General features: G+C 38.5%; 2 protein-coding genes across 17 annotated transcripts; one reads left to right on the top strand and one right to left on the bottom strand.

Moving 5' to 3' along the window:
- Positions 1 to 1,754: 1,754 nt before the first annotated feature.
- CCN6 (cellular communication network factor 6) lies at positions 1,755 to 9,685 on the top strand. Its single transcript, XM_032682161.1, has 5 exons — positions 1,755 to 1,841; positions 5,098 to 5,374; positions 5,735 to 5,977; positions 8,401 to 8,594; positions 9,017 to 9,685. The coding sequence occupies exons 1-5, from the start codon at positions 1,779 to 1,781 to the stop codon at positions 9,296 to 9,298; spliced, it is 1,059 nt and encodes a 352-aa protein (XP_032538052.1). The 5' UTR covers positions 1,755 to 1,778; the 3' UTR covers positions 9,299 to 9,685.
- Positions 1,883 to 24,456, bottom strand: TUBE1 (tubulin epsilon 1). 16 transcript variants are annotated; one of them, XR_004355935.1, is made up of 15 exons: positions 24,378 to 24,456; positions 24,228 to 24,301; positions 22,343 to 22,395; positions 20,343 to 20,418; positions 19,663 to 19,778; positions 18,491 to 18,612; positions 17,023 to 17,210; positions 16,055 to 16,230; positions 15,154 to 15,294; positions 13,538 to 13,678; positions 12,438 to 12,612; positions 10,701 to 11,199; positions 9,153 to 9,324; positions 8,297 to 8,372; positions 4,079 to 4,095 (listed from the first exon to the last, which is right to left on the bottom strand). XR_004355935.1 is itself a non-coding variant. In XM_032682156.1 (13 exons), exons 1-13 carry the CDS (start codon positions 24,400 to 24,402, stop codon positions 4,037 to 4,039), a joined length of 1,461 nt encoding a protein of 486 aa, XP_032538047.1. In that variant the 5' UTR covers positions 24,403 to 24,456; the 3' UTR covers positions 1,883 to 4,036. The 16 variants fall into 16 exon arrangements, 5 of the variants coding, with proteins under 5 accessions (XP_032538047.1, XP_032538048.1, XP_032538051.1 ...); XR_004355933.1 differs by lacking the exon at positions 8,297 to 8,372 and having other exon boundaries at positions 1,883 to 4,095; XR_004355926.1 differs by lacking the exons at positions 8,297 to 8,372; positions 9,153 to 9,324 and adding an exon at positions 1,883 to 3,846 and having other exon boundaries at positions 3,959 to 4,095; positions 11,085 to 11,199.
- Positions 24,457 to 26,164: the final 1,708 nt, after the last annotated feature.

The following is a 26,164-nucleotide window of genomic DNA, read 5'->3' as shown; positions in this document are numbered from 1 at the left end:
ATAAAACCAAAGGTTAGTCCTACAGAAACATTTGTCTCCTGTTTCCCAAGACTGGGGACCGTTATCCACATCAGACCAGTCTTTGTCAGCTCACACAGAGCATTCCCAGTCCTACACTGGCCACATGTTTTATTTCTGCAATGCAAAGAGGAACAGCACAAATGAATGCTGTGTGCTACCCTTGCAGTCCTAGGAGGACGAGAATGGATGTGCTAGTCCTCTGACCTTCCTCACTTCTTCCAGACAGGAGAGTGAAAGGGTTGTCTTTGGGGCTGCAGGAGAAAACTGTACCTGGAACCTCCTCAGACAGCTGGCATTGCTCTGAAAGGCTGTCAGGAAAGATTTGGCAGCCTCCACCCTTGGAGGTTTTCCAGATCCAAACAGACAGAGCCCTGAATAACCTAGTCTGATCTCAGCGCTGACCCTGCTTGGGCAGGGATTGGACTAGAGATCCCCTGGGTCTCTTTCAGCCTCAATTATCTTCTGATTCTGTGAAAAAACCTCTGTTTTGATAGTATTCAGAAGAGATGTTTGAGAAACCTGGGTCTACGTTCATAAGATTTTAATGGGAAAAGCAAGGAAGACTCGAGTCAGACCCAATCTGCACTGCTGCAGATGTAGAGAAACATCACTGAAATGAACTGATCTGCAGCATCTGCTAGTCACCTAGGTACTGCCTGGACTTTATCTTGAATTATGTGACAAAAGTGGTCATGCCAAAGAAAAGCAGATTTTCAGTGGCTTACAGCTGACTCCTCAAGAGTTTGGAAGGGCAGTTCAGGGTGCATTTGTAACTGCATGCAGAGAGCATGGGTCCTCCAAGTCTGGGAGCAAAACAGAATTTTTTGTTCTGGATTTGATTCCATACTCCCACCACTGCCTCTGTTAACACATGGCTGCTGTGTGAGTGCGGTCTTTGGCAGCCTCCCCTAGTAACGCTTGGGCTTCACAGGAGGTGCCTAAGCAAGGACAAATGCAAAGGAGAGGAGGAGCATTCACCAGGGCAACACCAACACCAATGCTGCAGGGCTGCAGGTTTTATGTTATCCTGGAGACTCTCACCTTTTAGCCTAAAAATCAAGCACATCACCTTGATAGCATTAGGAGGGAGAAAATTTGAAGATTTGAACAATATTGTCTTTAAGTGGTGGCACAGCCGTAAGACAAGGTGCATACTTCAGGGAAAAGTACATTATAGTTTGGGCTTGCCCAGTGGGATTCCATGGAAATAAGCAGTGCAGAACATGCAGTAGCATTATAACACACTGCAGTTTATCTTTCCGTATTTAGAAAGCATGTATTGACTGTTAATTTTTATGCTATGATTTGTTAGGCACAATTGATCAGAAATTTCAAGAAACTCTTCTTTCTCTGTCTCAAAAAATGCATGTATTTGGAGCTCTGCCCTTCAGATTTCAGAAATTCTTGTAATATGGATTTAAAGGCAATAATAACACTACATTTCCAGCAGTAAGATTTCAAGAATCAGATGTCACCCCACCCGACCTCAGTTAAGTCTGGCTGAATCAGCTGGATGGGATCAAGCAGGGTGTGAAAATCTGTATTCTAGCTCTGGGCAGAGAAAAGAAGATCAGTTGGAAGTTTCAGTGTGAAGCTGGTTCTGTATGAAGTGGAGAATTTCAAGTGTGAATGCGTGTATGTGTTCGTGCATGTGCTGGGGAAAGTAGGGTTGGCAAGGGAGACAGAGGAGAGCTTTGTGTTCAGTGCTTCCTCTGACACAGCTCAGCCTGTTCCCTATCTCTCAGTTTCACTTCTGAATGTGCAGGAACATGCGGTGGCTCCTTGTTCCCACCATCTTCATCATCCCTTGTACGCAACAGGTAAGTTCATTAAAAAGAAGAAAAAGATTTCTCCCTTCTTCACCTTGTTCTGGTTAAAAGTTTTTATTTGCTTAACAACAAATTAAATTTCAGAGAAGCAAATTCCTCATAAAGAATAAGCAGCCATTCCCTACTCCTGAGTAAATTTCATTTGCAGCTTATTTACTGCATCAGTCCTGATTTTGGTAGTTTTTTTCTCTCTGTACATTAATATGATTTAGTGGGAAAAAAAGTATTAGGGAAGCTTAAATTGCCAGTGACCTTGCGTTTTTTTTTTTAAAATTTAAGCACAAATGATTATCTGATGCAGTAAGGAAGTAAACATCCATGCTCATATTCCATATATGCTCATATTCCATATATCTATGTATATATGTGTGTGCAAATATATATATCTACACACAGTGGTCTGACTTCAGGCTAGTTTTACAAAGAGAAAGGCACCTGGGCTGTGTTATGCTTTGTCTCTTATAAGAAAATTTTAAGTCATAGCTTTTTGTAAACGTATTTGTGTCAAAGCCCAGTTTTATTATTTATTTACTCAATTTTGAAAATTTGTCCTTTACGATCAAGATGAGTGTCAGATGGAGAATTTTCAGATGATTGTCTCCCTCCGCTAACTTTCTGCATATTTAGAGCCAGACTAAGAAAACTGAACATTAGTGATAATACATTGCCTACTTCTGCTCTTTGCTTATTTATGCCATACTGACCTTGTTCAATCTTTAACTCATAAGAAAACAAACAACACATGAAGGGTACCTACACAATGGTTTCATTTTCTGATCTGCCCATAGGATCAGGAAAAGTATGCAGGGGGCTTCTGTGATGTGAATAGCTTTGGTATAGAAACTCGGGGAAGCACAAATCAGAAAAATATTTGACCTGTAAACTTGACAAGCAAACTTTACATTTTCATTGTAACTTAATAGATATTTGAAGATTTTTCAGCTAAACCAAAGTTTTCGGTTATTCCAGTGCTAAAACTGTCAGATATTTGCCTGATGGTGTTTTTTCTTACTGGGGAACTTTGCAGTCTCACACCTTTCAGCTGACATCTTATCCTAAAAAAAGAGAGAAAAATCACTTAGGTAGAATTCTGTAGGTTTAAAGCATTCTTTAATTTGTAATACAAATTAAACATATTGGCTGAAGCACGTAAGATTACTTCCTGCTACACATACCCATTTTGAAATGCGGTATCTGATTCAAGCCACATAACCTCATATAGCTGGCACATGGCCAGATAATAATAATAATAATAACAATAATAATAATAATAATAATAATGCTCTGCTTAAAAAGAAAAAAAAAAACCAGCAAGGAAGTGTTTCCTGAACGGACCATACAGTCTTGAATACTGCTAAATGTATAGGTACACCTGTGTGTCTTGTTTCCATAATGATCCTTCAAGAAGCTTTACATTTCAATGCACACGTTCATCAAATTAACACTATGGTTTATAGGAAATGCTTAGCTGCCTAAAAAAAAGTACACTTAAGTTAGTTGCTTCTATATTATTGCTGCATTTAGGTAGAAAGTATTAGAAGAAATCCTTTTGCAAAATTACATATTTATTAAACTATCTTCTTCATGCTGCATGGAATGCCACATGACATTCTTTAATTTTCATTTCCTATAAGAATTGCCTGTGTAAATTAATATCTATCTTAAAAATCATTCAGCCAAAGGAACTTAAAAGCTACTACTTTGGAGCTTCATTAGTAACTGTGGATTAAGATATCGTAAGTATAGTTGTAAATGACCATGAAAAATGGAAATCAGTGTTAGAAAAAAGGCTTTTAAAAGGTCATTTACTGCTGCATGCAATTAGGCCGGCTTAATTATAGTGTGAGAGCTTCCATGGGCTATGACATATCAAATGCTGAATTTTGCAGAGATTTCCAGTTTGAAAGTTGAGCAGAAAGGAAACCCAGCTGAATGACCCCTTCACGAGCTTTCTCTCAGTATCTCTGCTGGAGGTGATTTCTATACCAGTAGAGCCCTGCGGTTTGGAGGAACAGAGAAAAACTGATAAGTTGGGCTTCATGTGCCTAGAAAAAATATAGACTACATATTTTATTTTTTTTCTGGAAGCTTGATGGTGATACTGGCACCTGATGGGGGCTGGATCTTGCCTTGCTCTTTTGCTCTTTGGGTAGTCAGAGCTGCTTGATGAGAGTGGCTCCCAGGCCTTATGTTGTATAATGGCCAAGTGCTGTGTGTGCCTCTACTTCATTATGGAACCGGTCATCTGTGGAGAATAAATATAGCATGATCTGCATTTCTGCTGAAATCAGCAGCATGAAAAGATCTAATGCTAAGATCTAAACTGTTATGTTTTAGATGTAGTTCTTAAAAAATGCAGATAGAATATAGTTGTCTCAAATAGATCCTTTCACACTCTGTGCTGACTTAAATCTCCCCCCATGCCTCAGAAAAATAAACCCATCAAGAATTACTTAGGTTTTCCTTCACTTAAAAAAACCCCAAACAACAAAACCCCCCATGAATTCTGAGACAGAATGTGCAAAACAGTAAATTCTAGCTAGATCTCGACTTCTTACTACTGATACAAATCTCTTTAATGAGATATGTCTTTGCTCCATAAGCCCTGGATTCAATGAGGACTTAGTCATGCAAATAAATACACTCTTAGAAAGCAATCTATTAAGCTCAGTACAACTACTAGCCTCCCTTATTAGGACTAAATTTTTGTGTGTAGCACAAGTGAATTTGTAAATATTATAATGCGTACTCCCAAACAACTACTCAAATTTTAGAGCAAAAATAACATTCAAAAGAGGTTCATTATTTTAAAAGGCTTTTGCCACGAGAACTAGCACACAGGACTGTGGCTGGTTATATAACTATGTGATGAATCAAAAGTTAATTAATTTGATAAAAGGTTTGTAGGAAGGAATACTTAAAATAAAACCACCTACTTTAAAACACTGTTTTTTCTGCTTCAGTTCTACTACAGGTTTTGTTCTATGGAAGGCAAAGGAAAGACCAATGAATTGTGTTTTGTGCAAGCAGTAGGCCAGGCTCACTGTTAGAACACCTCAGTCCACGACAGTGGATGAAGATGGTCCTCTGCCTCTTACCTAAACTCACAGCCTTTCACTTTTCAATCCCATGAGATATGTTATGTGTCTTCATCCAGTGTGACAATGTTTTCCACCTCAACTTTATTTTATGCTATTCCAGGTACACATAATGCATTCAGCGCTCAAAATATCCCACTGTGTGTAAGTTTTTCCACAGCCCACCAGTGCAGCCTGGAGATAAACCTTCAGAAACTGGTGAAGCCCACCAGCGCAAGGAAGTTTGTCACTGGCCATGCAGATGTCCGTCTGTGCCAGCCTGCACCCCTGGGGTAAGCTTGGTGAAGGATGGCTGTGGCTGCTGTAAAGTCTGCGCCAAGCAGTCAGGAGAGCCCTGCAATGAAGCAGACGTCTGTGATCCCCATAAAGGTCTCTACTGCGACTACTCGGAAGACGAGCCTAGGTATGAAAAAGGCGTGTGTGCATGTAAGTTGTTCTTTCACGTTTCCTTCTTGAAATGCAGGAGGGTGGGACCATGCAGGTAAACGGTTTCGGAGGAAAATTCTGCTTGCAGGTGCTGTACAGCTCTGTGCAAAGCAATTTATCCTAATTTAGTTCTCTGACTGCTCAATCAGAGAATCTAAGAGTAGTGCTGGGACTGGCTTTAAACTTACCTGCATTTGCATTAGTGAAACTAGTTCATCATGCACAAGCCTGTTATTGTCAGACATGTTGGTGACTGATTTAAAGAGCTGACCACATTTATGGCTGATCACATTTTAGCACTCTGTTAAGCAAGATCCATGTGCTCCTCCTGTGTTAGTAACTGTTGTTCACTGTTTTCAGATCTGGTAGCTGTAGGATGTGAGCTCAATGGAGTTTATTATCCCAACGGGCAGACCTTCCAGCCTAACCCACTTTATAAGTGCCTGTGTGTCAGTGGTGCAATTGGATGTACACCTGTATTCACACCGAGACTAGCAGTGAGTCCCTGCACCAGGGTCACGGGCAGAAAGAAGCCTGGACAATCTATTTGTGGCCTGGGACAGCACAAGCAGCTTCAGTCAACCAACTACAGACTAATGTCAGGTGAGCCCGGCCACACCGGTAAACTTTTCTGTACATGAGCCTTTGTGCATTTAGTGTCCCTGGCTCCAGCAGGCACTGGCACTGGCAGTGCCAACGCACTGACACTTTCTCAGTTCTTACTGAAGGCCAGTGCCAGGGTGACTGTTCTGTCCCACTTATCCCTCTTACTCTCAGGTCACAGACTCTTTTCTCTAAACCTAATGAATGTGAAAAACAAAAAGGCTTTTGGCTTCTGTCACCAGGGAATTGGGCAAAGCATCATTCTGCAGAAGTTTATTACTCATCGGATCAGTCCAATTAGAGATGCTGGTGGACAGCCATTTTGCAGCTTGGGAGCTGTCTCACTTTCTCCTGCTTTGTGGTGGTACAGAGTCTTGGTTTTCACATACATAAATTAACATGCTGCAGGCCTCTTCTTCCAATAGAAAGCAGAAAATGATAAAAATTGCATAAGTGGCTTTCCTGACAAATTTGAGGTCACTGTAAGGACAGCACTCCCCCTCACTTTCTTCTCTATTCAGTCTGACAAAAACCATCCACAAGCTTGTCCATGCTTGTCAACTGCCAGGGTCAGTTGATATTCCCTTTAACTCCATTCTTGCTCTGCTGCTAACCCTGTAGTTTTCTTTTTCACTTTAAGGAAGCACCATGACAGAAGCAGCTATCCTGGCCCTTCCCTGGCCACAGCTGCCTAAGCTTGCACCATCTCCTCCCCTGTGCATGTGCAGCCTTCCATGGTGAAAGTCATTTTCATCACAACCAATATGGGTGCCAGACAGCTGAGCCATGTATTTGGTGGCAGCTTGAATCATGATCATGGATCAATAAAATAAAACTAAAAGGATTGCAAAGCTTATCAGAAAACCTTCAAAGGCTGCTGAGTAAACAGGTAGATGCACAGAAGTCAATCTGCAGATAAACAGACCTGCTTACAAAATCTGAAGTTCAGTTTGGACAGCTTCTCACACATTAGCAATGGTTATACAAGTTAGTAAAAATAAAAAAAGAACCCTTACTTCAAAATTATGATACAATACCTCTATCTAATATCAAAGCCTTTTAAGAGAAATATCCTTAATGTTTGTTGTATAAACATGCATTTGGTAAGGCAACTGACTTCAAGTGAAGAGTGATTTCTTTTCTAGAAAACAGTGTTAATCTGATTCAAGAGAGAACATACTGAAAACAATGGCAACCAAACCATTTGACCATTTGACATACAGTAACTGGATTTGTGGGGAGATATATCTCAGATATCTGGAGAACAGTATTAAGCCAACATTCATTCCAGAATTTGAATCAACTGTGCAGAATAACTTTGAGAGAAGACACCCAGCTTGCAAATTCTTCCTGTTGGCTCAGTTCAGATACCTAATACCCTGCCTCTGTGGTGGCTGTACATGCTGAAGGATGCTGTTCCTTAGGAACCTTCTAAAGAAATACACCTTGAAATTTTTGTTTCAAAGTCTTTCCCCTTCCATTTCCCAGACCAGTAGAAGTATCATGTCAACTTGTGCATGAACTCCATGGATGGCTCAATATCTATTTTGAAAAGTCCTTTTGCTGTTAGTGTGGATAAGTGCTAAGTTTAATTTTACTGCTCTTGTTTTGTTTTCTAGCTTTCTGTTTCAATTGGATTTACCTAATTTGGACACATAAGGATGTAACTAGGTCATACTTTAAAAAATATACCAAGTATAAATGACCATTGAGCTTCCCTTTATTTGTTGCAGTTCTGTGAAAGGCTTTTAAATTGCTTGTTTCAATGAGATTTTTAAAATGCTGTCTACTTCCAGGTATTCTGAAAAGCTGACAGTAATTCTGGCAATTTCAGGTAATTCTGCCTCTGCTCTTACATAAATGTCCAGATTACACATAGGTTTTTTGCAGAGTTTCACCATGAACTTTTCCACTACAATTCTATTTCTTTTTTTTTAAGTGTACTCCACCTAATCCAGACATCATCCATCAGAAAAATAGACTTTTTGGTGATATCTAGAGGTGATTGGAGTATTTTATTCCTCAACACAAACTCTAAAGTCTTCACAGTATATACAAAGAAATGAACATTAATGTTTTCAGCAGCCCTTTACAAGCTATGTTTGGCCTGAAATAAAATAAAAAAAATCTGGACATTCCATAAAAATTCCACAAATAACCCTCTCCACATAACACTTCCATTAAGCAGAACTGGAGAGTCACATAACATATGCAATTTAATAGTCCTTACTAGGACCTGAGTATCCAGTGTCAGTAATGTTTAACAGCAGCTCAGCTGGCTTTTGAATAATGTTATTTATGTCTCATTTCTACGTTAACCTCCAGAAGTACCTTCAGGAACAGAAATCAAAGTCTTATCCTTGTATTTTCAATTCATCCTTTTGGGGCTGTTCTGCTGCATAAATAATATATAGCTGTCTTAGCTTACAGAAGCTTACCGCTAGTCTTGAAGAAAAAGTGCCTTGTACAGGCAACTCCCTGGACACCCTGCTCCAGGACCTGTGGCATAGGCATATCCAGCAGAGTGACCAACGACAACAGAAGATGTGAGATGAAAAAAGAAAAGAGATTATGCTTCATCCAGCCTTGTCTGACTAATATGCTGAAGAAAATAAAGGTATTTTCTAATATAAAATTACTTCTTAATAGAAAATGAAAATATTGGAGCTAGTGGAAAAATGGATGTATTAGCAACCAGTAATAAAACATTTACTTCTTTCTTTTTTAAAGGTTTAAAAATAACTCTTATGTTTTCTACATTCAATCTTCAGGCTTCAATAGTAAACTACAGATGTGTAATTTAAAGCAAAAAAATATAATGTCCTGATATAGATGTGTTGCTAGTGCTGCCCTGATGCACAGTCACTCCAAAAGTATTTTCTATCTGTTGACTGCTAAAGGAAAAATAAGGCAGTTTCAGACCAAGTTAGTTTCAGACTAACTTTTAAGATATTTCTAAGTAAATGTTGCAACTATTTCTTACATGATCTGTTTTTAATGCATAGAAAACTCAGGCTTTTCTTTGTTCTAACATTAAAGATTTCAAAAGGAAAAACATGTCAACCGACATTCCAGCTTCCAAGAGCAGAGAAGCTAGTTTTTTCTGGATGCTCAACTACTCAAAGCTACAGACTAACTTTCTGTGGGGTGTGCTTGGACAAGAGGTGCTGCATACCTAATAAGTCCAAAATGATCACTGTACAGTTTGAGTGTCCCAACGAAGGCTTCTTCAAGTGGAAGATGATGTGGATAACATCGTGCGTATGTCAGAGGATTTGCACTGCTCCAGGAGATATGTTTTCGGAACTCAAAGTTCTATGACAAGTTACACCACTGACTGTAACACACTGACAATGCAAAAGTACATTCACACCCAGAAGAGTTAGCATAACCCTCTGCCACAGCAGTGTTTATACTGTGGCAGTATAAACAGTATAAGCAGTGAAATAACATAAGTGAATACTTACTCATTTTTTAAATGTCACTGGAAAACACAAGCAACAGTGCATCTTTTTAATGTAACTGTTTTTATATGGGGAAATACACTCTTAAGAAGGATGCATGTAACACTAGTACTGTCCAAACAAGAACTTTTGGTAATTAAGAAAGGCAAAGCAAGACAGCTTCATGCCTCACTGTAACAAGGTGCTGCTCACAAAAAAAAAAAATAAAAAAAATCAAACATGCTCTAACTTATCAGGAAAAATATTACCCGGTAATTCCTGATTCTTAAATTAACCTTTTCGACTATGTATCTGCAACAGTAAAACACATCAATGCTGTTTGAAAATGAAGAATTCAACTTTAAACTCAGATTGCTTTTTGCAGCAGATAGTGTTCCTCTAGTGTTGTGAATATAAACAATGCATGTGTAAAGGACTAAAAAGTGGGCAAGCAACTGCAGATAATAGATGCAACATTTCAAGGAAACTACTATTTTTAGAACATTTTCTTAAAAAATGCTCTCCACAAATGCTAGCACAATGTTTTATTGAATGCTTCTGGACATATACATGGAAAATTGTGCTCACTTATATACCCACTCCAACTCTGCTAAAAGGACTTCAAGGTTCAAGAAATCATTGTATCGATCCATTCTGATCTGTAACAGTTCACTAGTCTTGCTGTTTTAAGACAGCTGAGGCTGGTAAGCAACTGGAAATAGTTGTATGTTCTATTTCATAAAAGTTCTTACTGTAATATAAAAAGCTGCTTACCCTGATAATTATAAATATTAAACCATCTATTTTACTTGCCTTCTTTCAAGCCTATAAACTCTGTTCTCCAAACACTCGTTATAATTCTTTACATATATATATAACTTCACTCTAAGTGCATGTTTTGGTCAGAGGTATACTGTATTATCTCATTATCAAGTGCAACTCAGCATTCAGGAATATGAATCATTAAAATAATATGTTAATTAATACTCCAAGTATAATACTTGAAACAAAATTTATCTTGTGGAATTTTCTGATATTGCCAATTTTGGTATCAACTCAGAATGCTCTAATATAGCTAAGTACAACATAGAAGCAAAAATATTAAAATGATGAACATAGCTTAGAGCATTCTGAAATGTCCACTGTAAAGCTTAAGAAAGCAGTTTCATTAGAGACTTGCTTTCATCTTTGAAAAGACTACATAAGCTTTTCTTTTCTTCGTAGCTGCTCATTAAAAACCAAATCTAGCAATGGTGATCCTTCTTTGAAGCAAGGCCTACCTCTAGTTTACTGTAAAGTCTGAGAAAAGAATTACATTTTTGGCTGCTAAAATCTCTTTTCCTTCTCTTCACAGCATATGGTGTGTCAATTTAACTCACAGTTAGGATTACTGCTCTTACTGATATCAGCTATAATTAGGTGCTGTCAAATCTTTCTTACAGGCAGGGCTTATCACTTAATATGACAACTCTTGAGCTGAGGAAGCCGTTGTCCTGGTCCCACTTCGGAATTACAACAGCCAGGCATGCTGCAAGTCATTCTGGTTAACTGAAGTGGTTGGATGCTTAGGAAGTACTTCATTCTTTTTAAACAAAAAAATAAAGAGCAGTTCTTCCTTCTTTAAACAGCTATCTTCAGTCTTGACGGGTCTGTTCTAGGCCCACCTTTTGTCACATCCAGTTCATTGTACTCTTCTATTAGATCAGACAAGGAGGACACAGCTTCAGAAAAACAGCTTTGCTCCATCCCATCTATTTGCAGATAATGGTGAAGGTGAGCCTACAAGAATAAAAAAAAAATAATTCAGTGTTATCATTTTTCTTGGCCCCTAATTGCTTTGGCTCAGTAAGTACCATTTAGCCTGCATTGAAGGGGGAAGTGCAAGCACTGTAGAAAGGAGACTTAAAGACTTGTATCATGACACCCCTTGTTTAAACACTTCACAACTTTAGTAACAATCCTCTATGGAATCACAATCGATATTCCTGATTCCTTAAACATTCATCTTTTCATACCAGTTGGGTGTACCCTAGGGGACAAACAGTGTTATTGGGTTTATGTGGCAAGGGTTTGGCAGCAGGGGGAGTGCAGGGCTGCAGGGGTGGCTTTTGTGAGAAGATAACAGGAGCTGCCTGCATGTGGGACAGAGCCAGCTCCAGCTGGCTCCAGAATGGACCTACCACTGGCTAAAGCTGAGCCCATTAGTGATGCTGGCAATGCCTCTGTGACAACATATTAAGAAGGGGTAAAAAGGATGCACAACAGCTGAGACTGGATTTAGGATGTTGTGAGAGAAACAGCCCTGCAGACACTAAGATCAGGAAAGAAGGAATGGGAGTGAAATTCTGAGACTGGGAAGAAAGGGGAGGAGTGGGGATGAAGGTGTTTTCAGTTTTGGTCTTATTTTCTGCTGTCCTACTCTGTTATTCACTGGAAGTAAATTAAAATAATATTCCCTGTCTGTTTTGCACATGACAGTAACTGGTGAGTGATCTCCCTGTCCTTATCTTGACCTACAAGCTTTTCATTGTGTATTCCTCCTGTCCTGCTGAGGAAGGGAAGTGAGAGAAAAGCTTGGTGGGAATCAGCATTTAGATTAGATATGAGGAAGAAATTATTTAGAGGGTGGTGAGGCACTGGAACAGGTTGCGCAGCAAAGCTGTGGATGCCCCATCCCTGGGAGTGCTCCTGGCCAGGCTAGATGGGGCTTTGAGACACTTGGTCTAGTGGAAGGCATCCCTGCCCATTGCAGGGGGGTTGGAATGAGATGACCTTTAAGGTCCCTTCTAACCCAAACCATTCTATGATTCTGTGATATTGTCAGGTAGGTACAGATTAATAAAGGATTTATGCTTTTTAAGAAGCAGCTGTTGGAATGGCTCCTTTTCAGGTAACGTAAATAAAAATCTTGGGCTGTTAATTTTAAGCAGTCCCTTTGCCATACTAAGATTTGCTTCCCAATAACACAAGATGCTAATGATTAGTGACTACGGATATTAGAACAATAAGAGTTGCACCTTTTTCTTGTAGAGCTTCATAAATCTCTCCTTGAGTTCAATGAAAGTTGGTTTTACGCAGGTGTTGTTTGCTAAAGCCAGAAGTGAATGGGAATGGCCCACAGGAGGTACTGAACACAAACCAGTTTTCCAGCCCTCTTGATTCCAGGAGACAAAGTGCAGAGAAGGTTTTAACCTGTGACACAAAAATTTAGTTATCTAAGGAATGTAAAGAACATGAAGGTTAAGTTTTCTGTCTTAACTAACAAACTGAAAAGGTTAACATTTAAGCTTGCAGAACAAAGCAGGACAGTTATAACTATCATTGTGAATAAGACATTTTAGACTTCAGACTAAACCACTGAGTCTGTTTGAAAGTCAAACTGCAAACGCCAATATTGTTTTGTTAATTTAATGTATCAGGATTTGAAAAATGAAGTTACAAGTACCTATTTCTATAAAAGAGACTGCAAGCCCTCTAAAATTTAGGAAAGGGGCTTAATACTGTCTGGGGACAATCAGTTGACCTGTAGTTTTGAAATAAGTTAAATGCTTTAGCTTCTCAGAAATTTTCCCCATGCCTCCCTGTCTGCTTATAAACAGGGAAGCATGGGGAAAATGTCTGTCTTCCCTTCTGTATGTGAAGCTTGCCTGCCTTTCCTGTTATATCTATGTAGCTCAATAGTGTAAAAGGTAGAAACAGGGTGCTAACAATACAGAGTTGTTAAAATAAGGACGATTTCTTATCTACATGACAGTAACCATGAAAGAGAGATATCTTCCGTTCAGTAAGAACAAACTTCTACTACAGAACTTACTTCTCCAATATCCTTTACTGTCAGGAGACCCCTGGAAGGTTGGGCTTTGCTTTCTTTTGCATTTTTGAGAAAGGGAGTAGCAGTACAGGGATATCTAGTCAGCTTCCTTTATTTGGAAATCCAGGAATGCTGTGACTTATTCTCACTCATTGCATAAGTTAATTACAGTTTCTTCCCTTCTAAAATTCAGAAAAATATTTCTGAGTAAACTGATTTGGTATTGAAACTCTTCAAATGAAAAGCTGGAGTGCTCTGGATGGCTGACAACAGTTTCCCATGACTACTTTGTGTGGTATTACAAACCTTTCAATATTTCGGCGAAGGTCTGAAACCTGCACATTTCCTCGAACAAGAAGTGCACAGGCAAGGTAGAGGCTGTGCTTTGGATCTGCTTGAATTAGTTGATGATCTCTACTAAATGCATCTGAAAACATCTGATCCAACCTAGGTGAAAAGAAAGCTGTTACCTACTCTTACTAAAGTAGGATACAAAAGCTTTTCAGAACACCCACCTGCAGGGTTTGAAAGTTCATAAAATTCTAGAGATAAAGGTACATCTAACCTGGGACCATAAATTATAGGAAAAAGATTCAAACTTTTACATATACATATGTTGGCATTGCAAGTTTTTAAAAATACACTGGATCCATTTTTTACTCTTCTCCCTCATGTTACAAGCCACTGTTGAGTCAGAGAAGTTGCCTTTATAAAGGCAATTTGAGGTCAATAGTTACAAGGTCTTATGACAATTTGAGTGGACAATCTCACTGTGAAAGATCTGACAAGGAATATCAAAGTGCTGCTGACCCTTACAGAACTGGTTATCTGCCTATTACAATTCATTATTTAAAAGATCAATGAATCATAAAATGGTATTGACTTGCATTAATGATTTAGAAAAAGACAGACTATACATACTTGTCTACTTATTCTAATTCTATCACGCATGACTGCTGATCATATTCTTTCTCTCTTCACTTCCTTAAGCAAGTTTCACTGTACTGTGGGATATCAAAGATGGTGTCTTGACGTTCCTGTGGACCCACAACATCTAAGCTATTCTTTCCATTTGTCTCAAACTCTCTGCATTCATCACCTCTATTTCTTTTTTCTTATATCACCTCTGCCACAACAATCTGCCTATTACAAAAAAAATAACTAAATAAAGGAAACAAAAATATTACTGTTCCCACTTCATTCTGAGACATCCTTGACTGAGCATCTCCCCGAAGTATGCTTCCTTCCCCCAGCACTGTACTGTCTCCTCAAGGAATGATTTCAACAGATACAACTGGTTGTCACAACTTGCTATCACAGAACAGGGGTGGTCCTGCCCTCTCCTCTGCTTTGCATACTTTCACCACTTACCTTTAGTTGTTTCTATCATCATTTGGACCTCTTGCTGATTGAACTTAAATCACTAAACACAGTAAAATCTATTTTAACTGGTTATTTTTCTGCTATGTCAGAGGGATAAGTACCTCAAAGAACTTTACAAGTGTTGGCTTATCATTACAATAAGTTGCTAAATAGGCACATTGCACCTCTAGACTCAATTAAGATGCCATTACTTCCCAAAGAGTCTAGTTTAATTCCTTGTCTTTACAGTATTTTGTCAGTCAAGTGCAAACTGTTACTCAAAAGAACTTGTGGTGTGGGTTCTAAGCAACAAATTTTTCCAACAAAAACATTTCCCAACACAGATTAAAAAGATGTCAAGTTTACTGGCTCAACCATTACAGAGAAAAGAGACAACAGATGTTCCAAAAATCAACAGGATGAATTTGAACATGTGGCAGACTTAAAAGTTTTAGAACTCCCACCCTTAGTTTTGCTACAAAATGGATTTTTTTATTAACGAGAACCATAGCAGAATCAGAAATTAAGCTTTAAATGTGAAACTCTTATTTTTTTCCTACCTTCTAGAAGGTACGTTAACATCCGCCAACGTATACAGAGGAGTCAAGCTTGAAACCAAATAATGAAGACGAGGAAATGGAACCAAATTCATACTGATTTCATTAAGATCCATGTTCAGGGAACCTTCAAATCTAGCAGAGCTGAAAATTAACAAACCATTATAAAATTATTATAAACCAAAGAAATCACTTCTATAATGTAAACCTCCATTAAATCTATTTTTCAACTGTTCTGTACAATAAATCAGTAAAACAACACAGCATTCAAGAAACCCTTCACGTATAATTACAAAACTTTCACGTCTGGCAGAATCAGTGCTAAATCTTATTTACTTATACTTCTCATTAAAGAACAATAAATCATCAAGAATAAGACCTTGTTTCCCAATTGCAGTCTTTAGCACTGTTTTTCAGTATGTGGACATAGTTGATTAATACCAGTTAATTAATACCAGTTTTACTAAACAAGCTATAATAAAATATGTGTGACTTAGCATTCCTGACAAGCTGTTTAAAAGAAAAACAGGCCAATACTCCAGAAGTGTATTTCTTGCAGTAATAGACCATTTAGGAGTAAAAATGATCTAACAGTATTTATAAAGTAATACAACTGGGCTAGAAAGGCAAACCTTTCTGGGCTCCACTAAGCACTAATGGAAAATAATATCCTTCTGCCTACAAATTTACTTCAGTTTTAAGACTGTCATGGCTAAAGCAACACCACTACAATCTGAATAGTTCCAAATACCTCAGCATTTAGTAACCAATTCTTAAAAAGAGAAGACTCAAATCAAATGAAAATCAATTTATATTATTCAAGTTGATCCAGGCCTGCATATTTGCAGCAAACACCACCTCCAGCAATACCACTTTTTTACAGAGGAATAACCTGTAACTTTACCTTGTCAGGTTCAGCAGCAAGTTGGCTACGATATTATTCATTGCATCAAATGGCTTCTCTTGGAGAGTTTTTACACTGCCTGTACTTGATGTTACCAAGCTATTTTGCTTCATGGTTGACCTCAGCTTCCCAGAATTGATCATCTGATTAATTTTATTAACTATATCAAACAGAGACTTTGAGAAAAAGAAAAAAAAAAAAGCAAAGTAGTCTTGAGCAAAGAACTTTCAAATTCAGTACCCCAATTTTTCACTTCTATTAATCTTAAAAGCCTGCTGGCTTTTAAGTACTGTTAGCTCAAAGATTATACCTTTGATACATCTAAGTCCAACTTTTGAGCAATTCCAGTTGACTGAAGTGTTTCTAAAAGCCTGTTCCTTACATGTCACAAGTATGTACAAAGCTTGACCCAGAAATCTGAATTCTATTCAACTGTTTAAAATCCTTATCCTCTAAAAATGAATATTAAATTTTCATAATACCTGTGAAAGGAAAAATATATTCTCTAACTATCTATCACTTTCTCTTGCCTTTTTCATAAACAAATACCAAGACAGTCACCAAAGTTAGATTCAAACGGGTCTAGTACTTTGCAAGGTCAGGTATGCCTATGGTTCTCCTATCAGCCTACCTCCTAATCAGCACAGTTAAGTCTGTTGGAATCTGGAGTAGTTTGTCATTTCTCTTGCAACACTTAATACTATGCACAAAATGACTGCTAAAAGAAGACACCTTCTCTCAGTAAATAGAAGCTTTGCAATGTTTACCTTGAAAAGGACAAAAAAATTCACTCTAGACTACTTTGAAGATGCAGAGCAACTTTTTAGTGATACCCATGTTCATTTCAAAAGCCTGCGACTTAGAACTTTAATTATTACTTTAATTGGTACTCAAATCAATACAGAAAAGGGAGAAATTTGTGCAACCTAATTAAAAAAAATTGACAGAAATATAATATTAATTCTTACTTCATTCTCTACTGGTAACACACAGTCTGCATGTTCATTAAGCTCCTTCATAGCCAGAACACTATTATATGGAGAAGTAATAACATCATCTTCACCAGAGGGATAAACTGAAGTAACAAATCTATACACTTCTGGGAATTCGTCCTCAAGCAAATTTAGTACAAAAGTTCCAAGACCAGATCCTGTCCCTAATTATGAACGAAAACAGAATGAGAGAAGATAAAAGGTTAAGGTTCCCCATGTTATCTTAGGTCCTAAGACTCACATATTGGAGACATACAACTTTTCAGTTATATATGTTAATGAATATTTTCTGAAATATTTGGCTGACAGTGGAGGTTACTCAAATGTAACTTAAGGCAGGAAGGTTTTTACCAGACAGGAAAATAATTAAGTAAAAAAAGTATTTTCCACAGTATACCACTCAGGATGAAGTATACAATCTCAAAAAATTCTGCAATCCAAAAAGTCCTATTATGTAACTAACATTTTCCAAGCTAGCATTTCCATTTCTTATTTTAAAATTTTTATTTGGATTTTGAAACAAAACATTTGCTTGAAAGCACTGAACTGCCCCAAACAATTACTTTCTTTCCTTTTAGGGTTTCTTTATAAAGTTTTCTCATTCTCCAGTCAAAACAGAACCATCCCTTTCTACCAGCACACAAGCTTTTTTCCTCATTATCACTAAGAACACAGCACTGAGCTCAAATTTGAGAACTGAACTGTGATCTTTTTCTGAATTTGCAGCTACATTCTCAGTGGCAGACAATTTATTCTTATGAACAAGACAGCAACTTTCTGCAATAACAGAAACAATATCTGCAGGGTCTCTGAAATTAAGCAAACGGCCACAAAAAAGGCCCTTGACAGAGCTCTTGCTTCATATTTAGAGCTATTTTCTGTGTCTTTTTCCACATCATAGCCAGTTATAATACATGCTGCTCCCAGGTTTCTGGGGTAGGAAGGCTTAGTGGCAAAGGATTCTCCCTTTTGACTTACTAACAAAGCAACTAGATTGGATTCAAGAGAATTATGTGGAAGGGAAATAGAAAACCAAAATTTTTCTAAAGCAACATTTGAAGTACCCTTCAAGCCTTTCAGAAAACGTTTTCCCCATGATTAAAAGCAACTTGATTACAACAATGACATCAGTGTTCAGAGGCCACTGACTCTTCTTCTGATCAGTAATTCCGAGGAGTTTATTTGTCTTTGGTACCTGCCTTGAACCATCCATTGCGTCATATTTAAAATTTTAGCAGCATTTTTGCTCTGGGTAACACATTAGGGCTCCTTAGTGGTCTAACAAAATAAGTAATAAATCACTACAGGTCCACTGTGTTTTTTTTTTTTTTATTACACATTCTGAACAATGTGAATTATTATGTTTATCTTCTTTTCAAGATACATGTTTTTCCTTTTCATCTGTGGCTACTGCAACCGTACTCACTATAAAGACATTACTTACCACCTCCCATGGAATGAATTATAAAGAAACATTGCAGACAGTCGCAATGTTCTGCGGTTTTCCTCAGCTTTTCCACAATGTTTTCCCGGTACTGATAGCCATATAGCTTATGACCTACAGCCCTGAGGATATAAAAAGTACTTTAGAAAAATATTCCAACAATCAATCTTTCAATTTTTTATTTTATCTCCTTCTATTTGACAGTTTAGAGTTCAGAGTCCAAAGCTGGGTGCAACACCTCATCTGTGAGAGTTTCCAAGCTGTCTCTACATAATGAGAATATGGGAGTCAGGATATGGTTTTAATTTTGAGGATGCAAGCAGCACTAAGTTCACATTTGGAGCATGCACTGTTATTTTGCACCGATCAGGAAATAAACTCCCACACTGGATAATCTAATTGTAATAATGAAATGAAAATTATATACTCCTTAACAATAAGGATACCCCTATGCAAAATGTGTACTGATCTTCCTTTGAGTACTATGCAAGTCAAACGATACCAGTAATTAAAAAAAAAAACCCAAACAGCTCATTTTCCATACACATGCCTGCTAGATGGTGAAGTTACAGGATGTTTTATTCTGTGTATTGCCTTACAGGATGTTTTATTCCCTGTATTGCCCTCCCTTTTGGCACATTTGCTGATGATTTGCTTTCCAGTCTGTAATGCACTGAATATTTTTAGAGGTACATTAGGGTCTCCACGAAAATTTGCAATTCTTTATGTTAATCAATCTTTTTCTGAATTTCTCTTTTTGGGAATGTAGTTTAGACACACAAAGCCAGACTCTGTGGTGCTTAGAAATCAGAAATGTATTTGTTCATATATCTCATTTCCACAGTAGTTGCACAGTCTCAAACTAGATTATGGCTTAGACTGAGCAATGGAAGTAGCTGAATACCAAAAGAAACAAAAATAAAAAGCATGCTCTTTTGAAACGAAAATCAAAAAAGAAGAAGAAAAAAATAGACAAAATGGTGTATCAGCAGAATTATCCTTCTGTAAAAGCCTTTTCAAAGCCCTCCTCCAGGCAACAGTGACTCCAAGTTTGCTGGTAAAATGCTGCAGCTCCCCAGGTGCAGAACGAAACAGAAAGCTACGGTTATCATTTCCCTTTTCAAATGCCATCTAATTAGTTGCTAAGAAATGTGTTCTGAAGAGGTTCTCACCAGTTGTTTCCTGAACCAGAAACATCTGTGATAAGCTGCTTGCTATCAAACATATCCCTCAATGGTCCCTGCAGAATTTCATTTACCACACCCTCCTCCATGTCAATCAACAGTGCCTTTGAGAAGAGAAAAAATTAAAATTCAGTCAGTAAGCAAATCACCCTTGAAATAACCCACTAAGAAATATAAAATTATTTACAATATAAAAGGTATACTGTTTCTACTCTGCTCCAGAGAAACCTTTTTTTTCCCAGTTGTTAACTAGGAGACCAACTAGATTAACCTTAGCTGATTTGCCAGAAGTTGCTCAATAGGAAAGCATTTCAGATAATGAAATTTTGTTAAAATTTTATAATATTTTGCCCTGATAGAAACGAAGACCTTAAAATATTTTGTTTCAAGTTTTCTTGCTTCTTAAATCATTTAAAGTGGCTTAAGGAAACACACTTGTTAGAGAATTCAAATAAATACTTAGTTACTAATATCTGCAATCATTTTATTGGAATTACAATTTAAATGACTCAACAAGATTGGCAGCAAACTGTATAATTTGAATGAACCATGAAAGTTACTATTAGAAATTCTACTATTCAAAGCAGTATTTAAACCTGTATGCAATTTTAAGGACTTTATGAAAATTCCCACAGTTGTACATAAATATGCAATGTAAAAAGAATGACCTTTATAGATTGCCTTACTCGTGCTTTTAAAGAGCAGATTTTTCCATTGTAAATACCAGGACCATCACCGCCATTTCTGAAAAAAAACGGTAACAGAAAAATCTAAGCTCAGATTCGTAAGAGAAAATACATAACAAAATAAAATTTTCTCTTTAATATTTTGTGTTCAAAGGAGTATGACAATGCAAACAAACAGAAACACCCTGAACATACTGCTAAGAAAGACCTCACAATTCCCAGAAGTAATGCAATTACAGGACACGATATCAGTCAGAAATAGCCTAAGCATTACTTCAAGAAGCTGAAAAGAGAAGTATTGAATGTTTACTCTCAGATACAGCCTCTACAGGAATTCTAGTTTGCCAAAACTTGAAAGGATTATCTTTTATCAGCATGTAATATGTGTATCTGCATCACATAATTGAACACAGCGCACCAAGCAGCCCCACAAGGTTTTCAGTGGGGGTCGTTACAACACTGTACTTCTGCTCAGGTGAGAAACCCGTGTTACTGCACTAGCACAGCACTTACATTTGACTTACTTTGCTATTAAGATTTACCAGTTCAGAAATCATGCTGGGATGACATACCTACTTCTTTCTCAGGATTGGTTGTAATGAGCCAACACAGGAGACTGTGCATTGTGCTACAATCATATTTTTTCAACAACGAATGCCGGTGCTTCTGCACTCAAAGAATGAGATACTCCAGTCTGGCCAAACTATATTGAACACAGGGGAAAAAAGGCAGGGATACTGGGAGATGGATCTAATTTTCCCCTCAGTTATTCACCTGATTTGGGAGCTGGCCAAGCCTAAAGTATGTCTTAGACCATTCTACATTCAACCACAATAATATTCCCAAAACATCAGCTAAAATTTGCTACAGTGCCAGTGTTCTGACCCTACTCAGTCCCATTAGAAATGAGGGGAAAAGAGTATGGGGCTGCGCTGAATTCCTCCAGGATTTTCCCTCTTCTTCCTCAAAGAAGCTCTCCAGACACTTCTCATTAGCTGAACAGCTCATAGCAGCCTCCAGTACTCATGTGATTCCTCTAGCCTACACAACACCTATATGAGTCCGTTATAGCAGCACTAAATACACCTAGAGAAGTTCTATTTCTCTTCAGGGACTAACAAAACTCAAAGAGGAAAAAACCCAACTCCAAAACAACACTTCTTTTTCTTCCTGTTGTCTTTGTGATCTTTCATGAGAGACCATTCCTTCAATCACTTGGATTCAATTGCTGAAAAAAAATCTCCACGTTCCTAGAATCACAGAATGGTTTTGGTTGGAAAGGACCTTTAAAGACCATTTAGTTCTAACCCCTCTGCCATGGGCAGGGTCACTTTCCACTAGACCAAGTTGCTCAGAAAGAAAACAGATATTTCTATTGCAGTGAACCCCCCAATTAAAAATTTGATGATTTCATCAGGCTCGTACAGAAACGTGGGTATTTTTTACAATCAAATTTTCTTGGTTAAAAAAAAAAAAGTTATTCCAGGAAATACCCACAAGGAGTGGCAATCATAAACTTCAATGCATTTGCATTGTTCTTTCAAAGAGGTAAAATTTGAGATAAAACAATTTGTATTTCAATGCCATTTTAATTAAAATCACATGTTGTACTATAACCTTGTCATATGATGGAAGGAAAAAGAGGTTGGTCAAATCCTTTTTAATTAATTTAAAGACAACAGCAATATCCAAGTGCACATTTTATTCTTGCAAATTGCAAGGATTTTTCTAACTAGACAGATAAGAGATGACTGAATGCTCTTAAGATATGAATTGGTTAATCCAAACTTTCAACATCTTTAATTACTTTTAAGTATACTTAAAATGGAAGTTTAGAGAAGAATACAAAAAAGCAAAATCTTTTCCTAGCACAAACTAAGTATGACTTGAAACAAAGAAAATTATTACTTAGGTTAAGGGAAGACACTTGAAGTGTGGATCCACTGTGTTAAACTCATGAGCTTCTTGATAAGACAACTTACCTTGTATCTACGTTCCTAAAGAAGCTGCTTAAGGCTTCATCATAAATTCCTTTCTAAAACGAAACAACATAAAATGATGTATAAAGTCAAAAATTCTCAGTGCTTTTTCATAAAATAATTTAAGTTGGAAGGGACCTCTGAAGGTCACTTGTCAAACCTCACCACTCAAAACAGAGTAAACATCTATGTTGAATCCAGCTAGCTCTAGTCAGCTCTAAACAGAACATTTCACTGAAAAAATCAGGTTGTTATTAAAACCTGACGGGAGGACATAACTAGAAAATTAATTTTTCAGCACAAGATTAGACAACTGTAGTAGCTTACTGAAGATCCCAAGGCAATTATTAAATCGAATAGCTGCTGTTTAGCTGACTCAGTTCATCACTTACACAATACTCAGTTCATCATGGGCTCAATGGCCATGAAGTTCTGTGAAAAGGAAACCATATCACACCGCATCAGTGATTCCAAAAATCCCTGCTGAGGACAGTATGCAAATTACTTACCCCACCATAAAGCTAAAGAGACCTGGCAAGTTAAAATACTTTAACATTATTATTTACAGATTGCTTACCATATTCAAGACCTGGTGAGGGAGCACTTGGAAGACACTGTTTTGTACTATACTACAACCAAAAGACTCTCCACACACAATATGAACTTCACCCATTGCTTCTAGAGAAGGCATTGAAGACTCACCATTATCTGTTAATATACGGTGTTAACCAGGAAACAGTATCTTTATAGTCACAGCAAGGAAAGTGCGATTTTGTTCAAGGTACTCAGACAATCCTATGCCCTCTTCACAGTGCTATTTTCTTTAGCACAGCTGTACGGCAAGTTTACGGCACGAGCTAAAATGGAGAACGACAGTGGAATTTGGGGGGCTTGCCCTTCTGCTTTACTGCCAGCGGCAAAGAACTTGCACTGAACAGTCCTCTCTTGTCACTTGAATCGTGCCTTGCAGAATATACCACCTAAGGAGTCTTTCTGCTGTGCCTTCTGAAATCGGACATGTCCATCTCATATTGACCTTATTAGCCACCAGTGTGCTTGTAACAAATGTGGATAGAGCCTTTCCCAAATCTTCGTTTGCAAAGCCTAGCCATGATCACTGGTCACCAGAGAGAAGAGATCAGTGCTTGCTCTGCCTTTTCGCCTCATGAGGAAGTTGTAGACCGCAATGACATCTCCCCTCAGTCTCCTCTTCTCCAGGCTAAACAGACCAAGTGACCTCAGCCACTCCTTATATGGCTTCCATTGCAGACCCTTCACCATCTCGTGGCTCTCCTTTGGATGCTCTCTAATAGCCTAATGTCTTTTTTATGTTGCGGTGCTCAAAACTACACACGATATTCAAGGTGAGGCTGCCACAGTGCAGAGCAGAGCAGGACAATCACCTCCCTCGACCAGCTGGTGATGCTTTGCCTGATGCCCCCTAGGACACGGCTGGCCCTCCTGGCTGCCAGGGCACTGCTGATTCATATTCAACTTACCATCCACCAGGACCCCCAGGTCCCTTTCCGCGGCACTGCTTTCCAGCCTCTCATTCCTCAGTCTGTACGTACATCTGGGGTTGTCCCATCCCACGTGCAGAATCCAGCACTTTCCCTTGTTGAAACTTCATACGGTTGGTTATTGCCCAGCCCCCTGACTTATCAAGGTCTCATGCTGGTTAAAACTCATGACTAGTTAAAAGGCACAAGAACCTGGGGGTAGTTTTGCTCACAGTGAAGCGGCCTTAGTTTAATCAAACAAACACAGAGCTTTGCAGTCACAGCGACGAAGGCGGAAGGGAGCGCAGGGGCACCGCTGCCTCCCGACGGCGAGGGCGCTCGCCCCGGGCCAGCGGCAGCCGGAGCCGCGGCGGCAGCGGCGCCCTTACCTTGTTGACGGCGGCGTGTTCCCGCAGCGCCAGGTCCCAGAACCGGCAGCCCACCTGGTTCCCGCACTGTCCCACTGCAAAGGGGAGAGACACGGCTCAGGCACGGGGACGGTGTAGCGGCGGGGGGCTCTGGGCACCAAGACTCCTTACCCTGCACCACCACCGACTGCGTCATGGCGGGGCCGGCGACGCTCTGCCGTTTCGAAGTGGGCGCCCGGAAGCCGCCCCCCCTGAGTTCCTGCGGTGGAGCGTCCCACCCGTTGCCTTGGCTGCGGGCGCCCGCCCCGAGTGGAACATCCCATTAGGGACCGCCGGGGGGTGTGAGGCGATCGGGGAATTGTGGAGGTGGTGAGCTGCTCAGGCACCCGCTGTAGTCGTGAGGGTGAACTTGTGTGGAGCTGCAGGGTCTCAGACACAGGAGACTCAGCAAAGACCTAAAATGAAGTCCTTGTGTGGGAAAACAAGTAATCGAATCACAGAATATCCCGAGTTGGAAATATTTCCATACAGTACAGTTCATTACCTTTTATGGCTAAAAGTGATGCGATAAGATGCATTTTATTTTCCCCAAATTCATAGTTCAGAAATATGGTGTGAAATGTGCCAAACAGTATGAAAATACAAATTAAAAATTAAGTGAAAAAGTGGTCATTCGGAAATGCTGTTGTAATGTACCTTCCCACCAGGCTTGCACATTATGTTTTTCTTTAAGCTCAGTTTCGTATTTCTTGTGCATATAATTTTCCACAGTGCAACTGGGAGGTGCTTTTGCCCATGTGTTTAACTTCAGGAATAAAAAAAGGAAAGAATGAAAAACGTAGAGATGCTATTGTCTCAGCACAGCAAGACTGGTCTAGAACAGCTAAGCTGCAAAATCATAGAACCGTTTAGGTTGGAAAAGACCTTTAAGATCATGAAGTCCGACTGTTAATCCAGCACTGCCAAATGCCAAATCCACTGCCAAATCCACCATTAAACCGGTAAAGAATGTGTGATAAGCAAAGCAGTCGCTTGCAGAAAGCTGTCTTGTGACACAGATGGCATTTCTGCTTCCTGTGGGAGAACAAAAGCACTTCCATGCAACTTAGTTCATTAGGTTTTATGGCTAAAACTATCCAACAAAATAGTCTTTTCCCAAATATATTATTTCTAGTGCTGGTATGCAAACAAAATTTGCTAAATGAAATCCTAATCCTTTATTTTTTCCTGGACATGACCTAGGATCCTGTAGAGATTAATTATAGGTCCACAGGAAACTAAAGTTATAGCAAAAGACTATTTTGAAAAACTTTCCTGGAAAGATTATGTACGTACTGCACCAAAAAAAATATTGTACAGTACAATCTAATAATGTATACAAGAAATAGATATACACTAATTTTTTAAAACTTAATTGAAAGAGAAGAATCTATTGGAAATTAGTATTATTCTTAAGAAAAAGTACTGAGTGGCCCAAGGTTACTCAAGTGTCATGTATGAAGTTGTGAAGGACCAATAACTTTAGTGTTATATGCATGTTTAGCATGAAAAGAGTAATACTGTCTCAAACACTTCTTTTATAAACTAATAAACAGTGTAAAACTACATGAATATTAAGAAGGAAACCAGGTGATAATTTCTCTCTGGACAGTCTAGATGTAACTTATAGCTTAATTTTGTTCCCTGTGGTTGTCTGAACTGACTTACAGGCTGTGCTCTGTTCTAGCTATTCAATGTCAAACTGTTTCTATACTTCTTGCTTACTATCATGTCCTTAAAGTCTTTCCTTCACATGCCTTTTTGGTCTTACTTAGGCTAAAAGCAGTACAACATTGCTTATAAGCATTCTGAAGTTTAATTTAAAGTCTGTGGAATCTCTTAATAATAATGTATCTGGCTTGCTTTCTTCTTGTGTAATTAGCTACACTTTCTACTTGTTCTTTCAGTTAGTTGTAGGT

Source organism: Chiroxiphia lanceolata, chromosome 3 (genome assembly GCF_009829145.1).
Source record: "Chiroxiphia lanceolata isolate bChiLan1 chromosome 3, bChiLan1.pri, whole genome shotgun sequence".
Lineage (NCBI taxonomy): Eukaryota > Metazoa > Chordata > Aves > Passeriformes > Pipridae > Chiroxiphia > Chiroxiphia lanceolata.
This window is presented reverse-complemented; position numbering and strand designations above follow the sequence as displayed.

Coding starts and splice junctions, on each gene's coding strand:
- TUBE1 (XM_032682156.1), bottom strand. CDS start 24,402: ATGACGCAGTCGGTGGTGGTGCAGG. Junction 22,396..24,227: donor AACACGCCGCCGTCAACAAG/GTAAGGGCGCCG, acceptor GTTTCGTTTTAG/AAAGGAATTTATGATGAAGC. Junction 20,419..22,342: donor TTTAGGAACGTAGATACAAG/GTAAGTTGTCTT, acceptor GTTTTTTTTCAG/AAATGGCGGTGATGGTCCTG.
- CCN6 (XM_032682161.1), top strand. CDS start 1,779: ATGTGCAGGAACATGCGGTGGCTCCTTGTTCCCACCATCTTCATCATC. Junction 5,375..5,734: donor TGAAAAAGGCGTGTGTGCAT/GTAAGTTGTTCT, acceptor CACTGTTTTCAG/ATCTGGTAGCTGTAGGATGT. Junction 8,595..9,016: donor ATATGCTGAAGAAAATAAAG/GTATTTTCTAAT, acceptor CTAACATTAAAG/ATTTCAAAAGGAAAAACATG.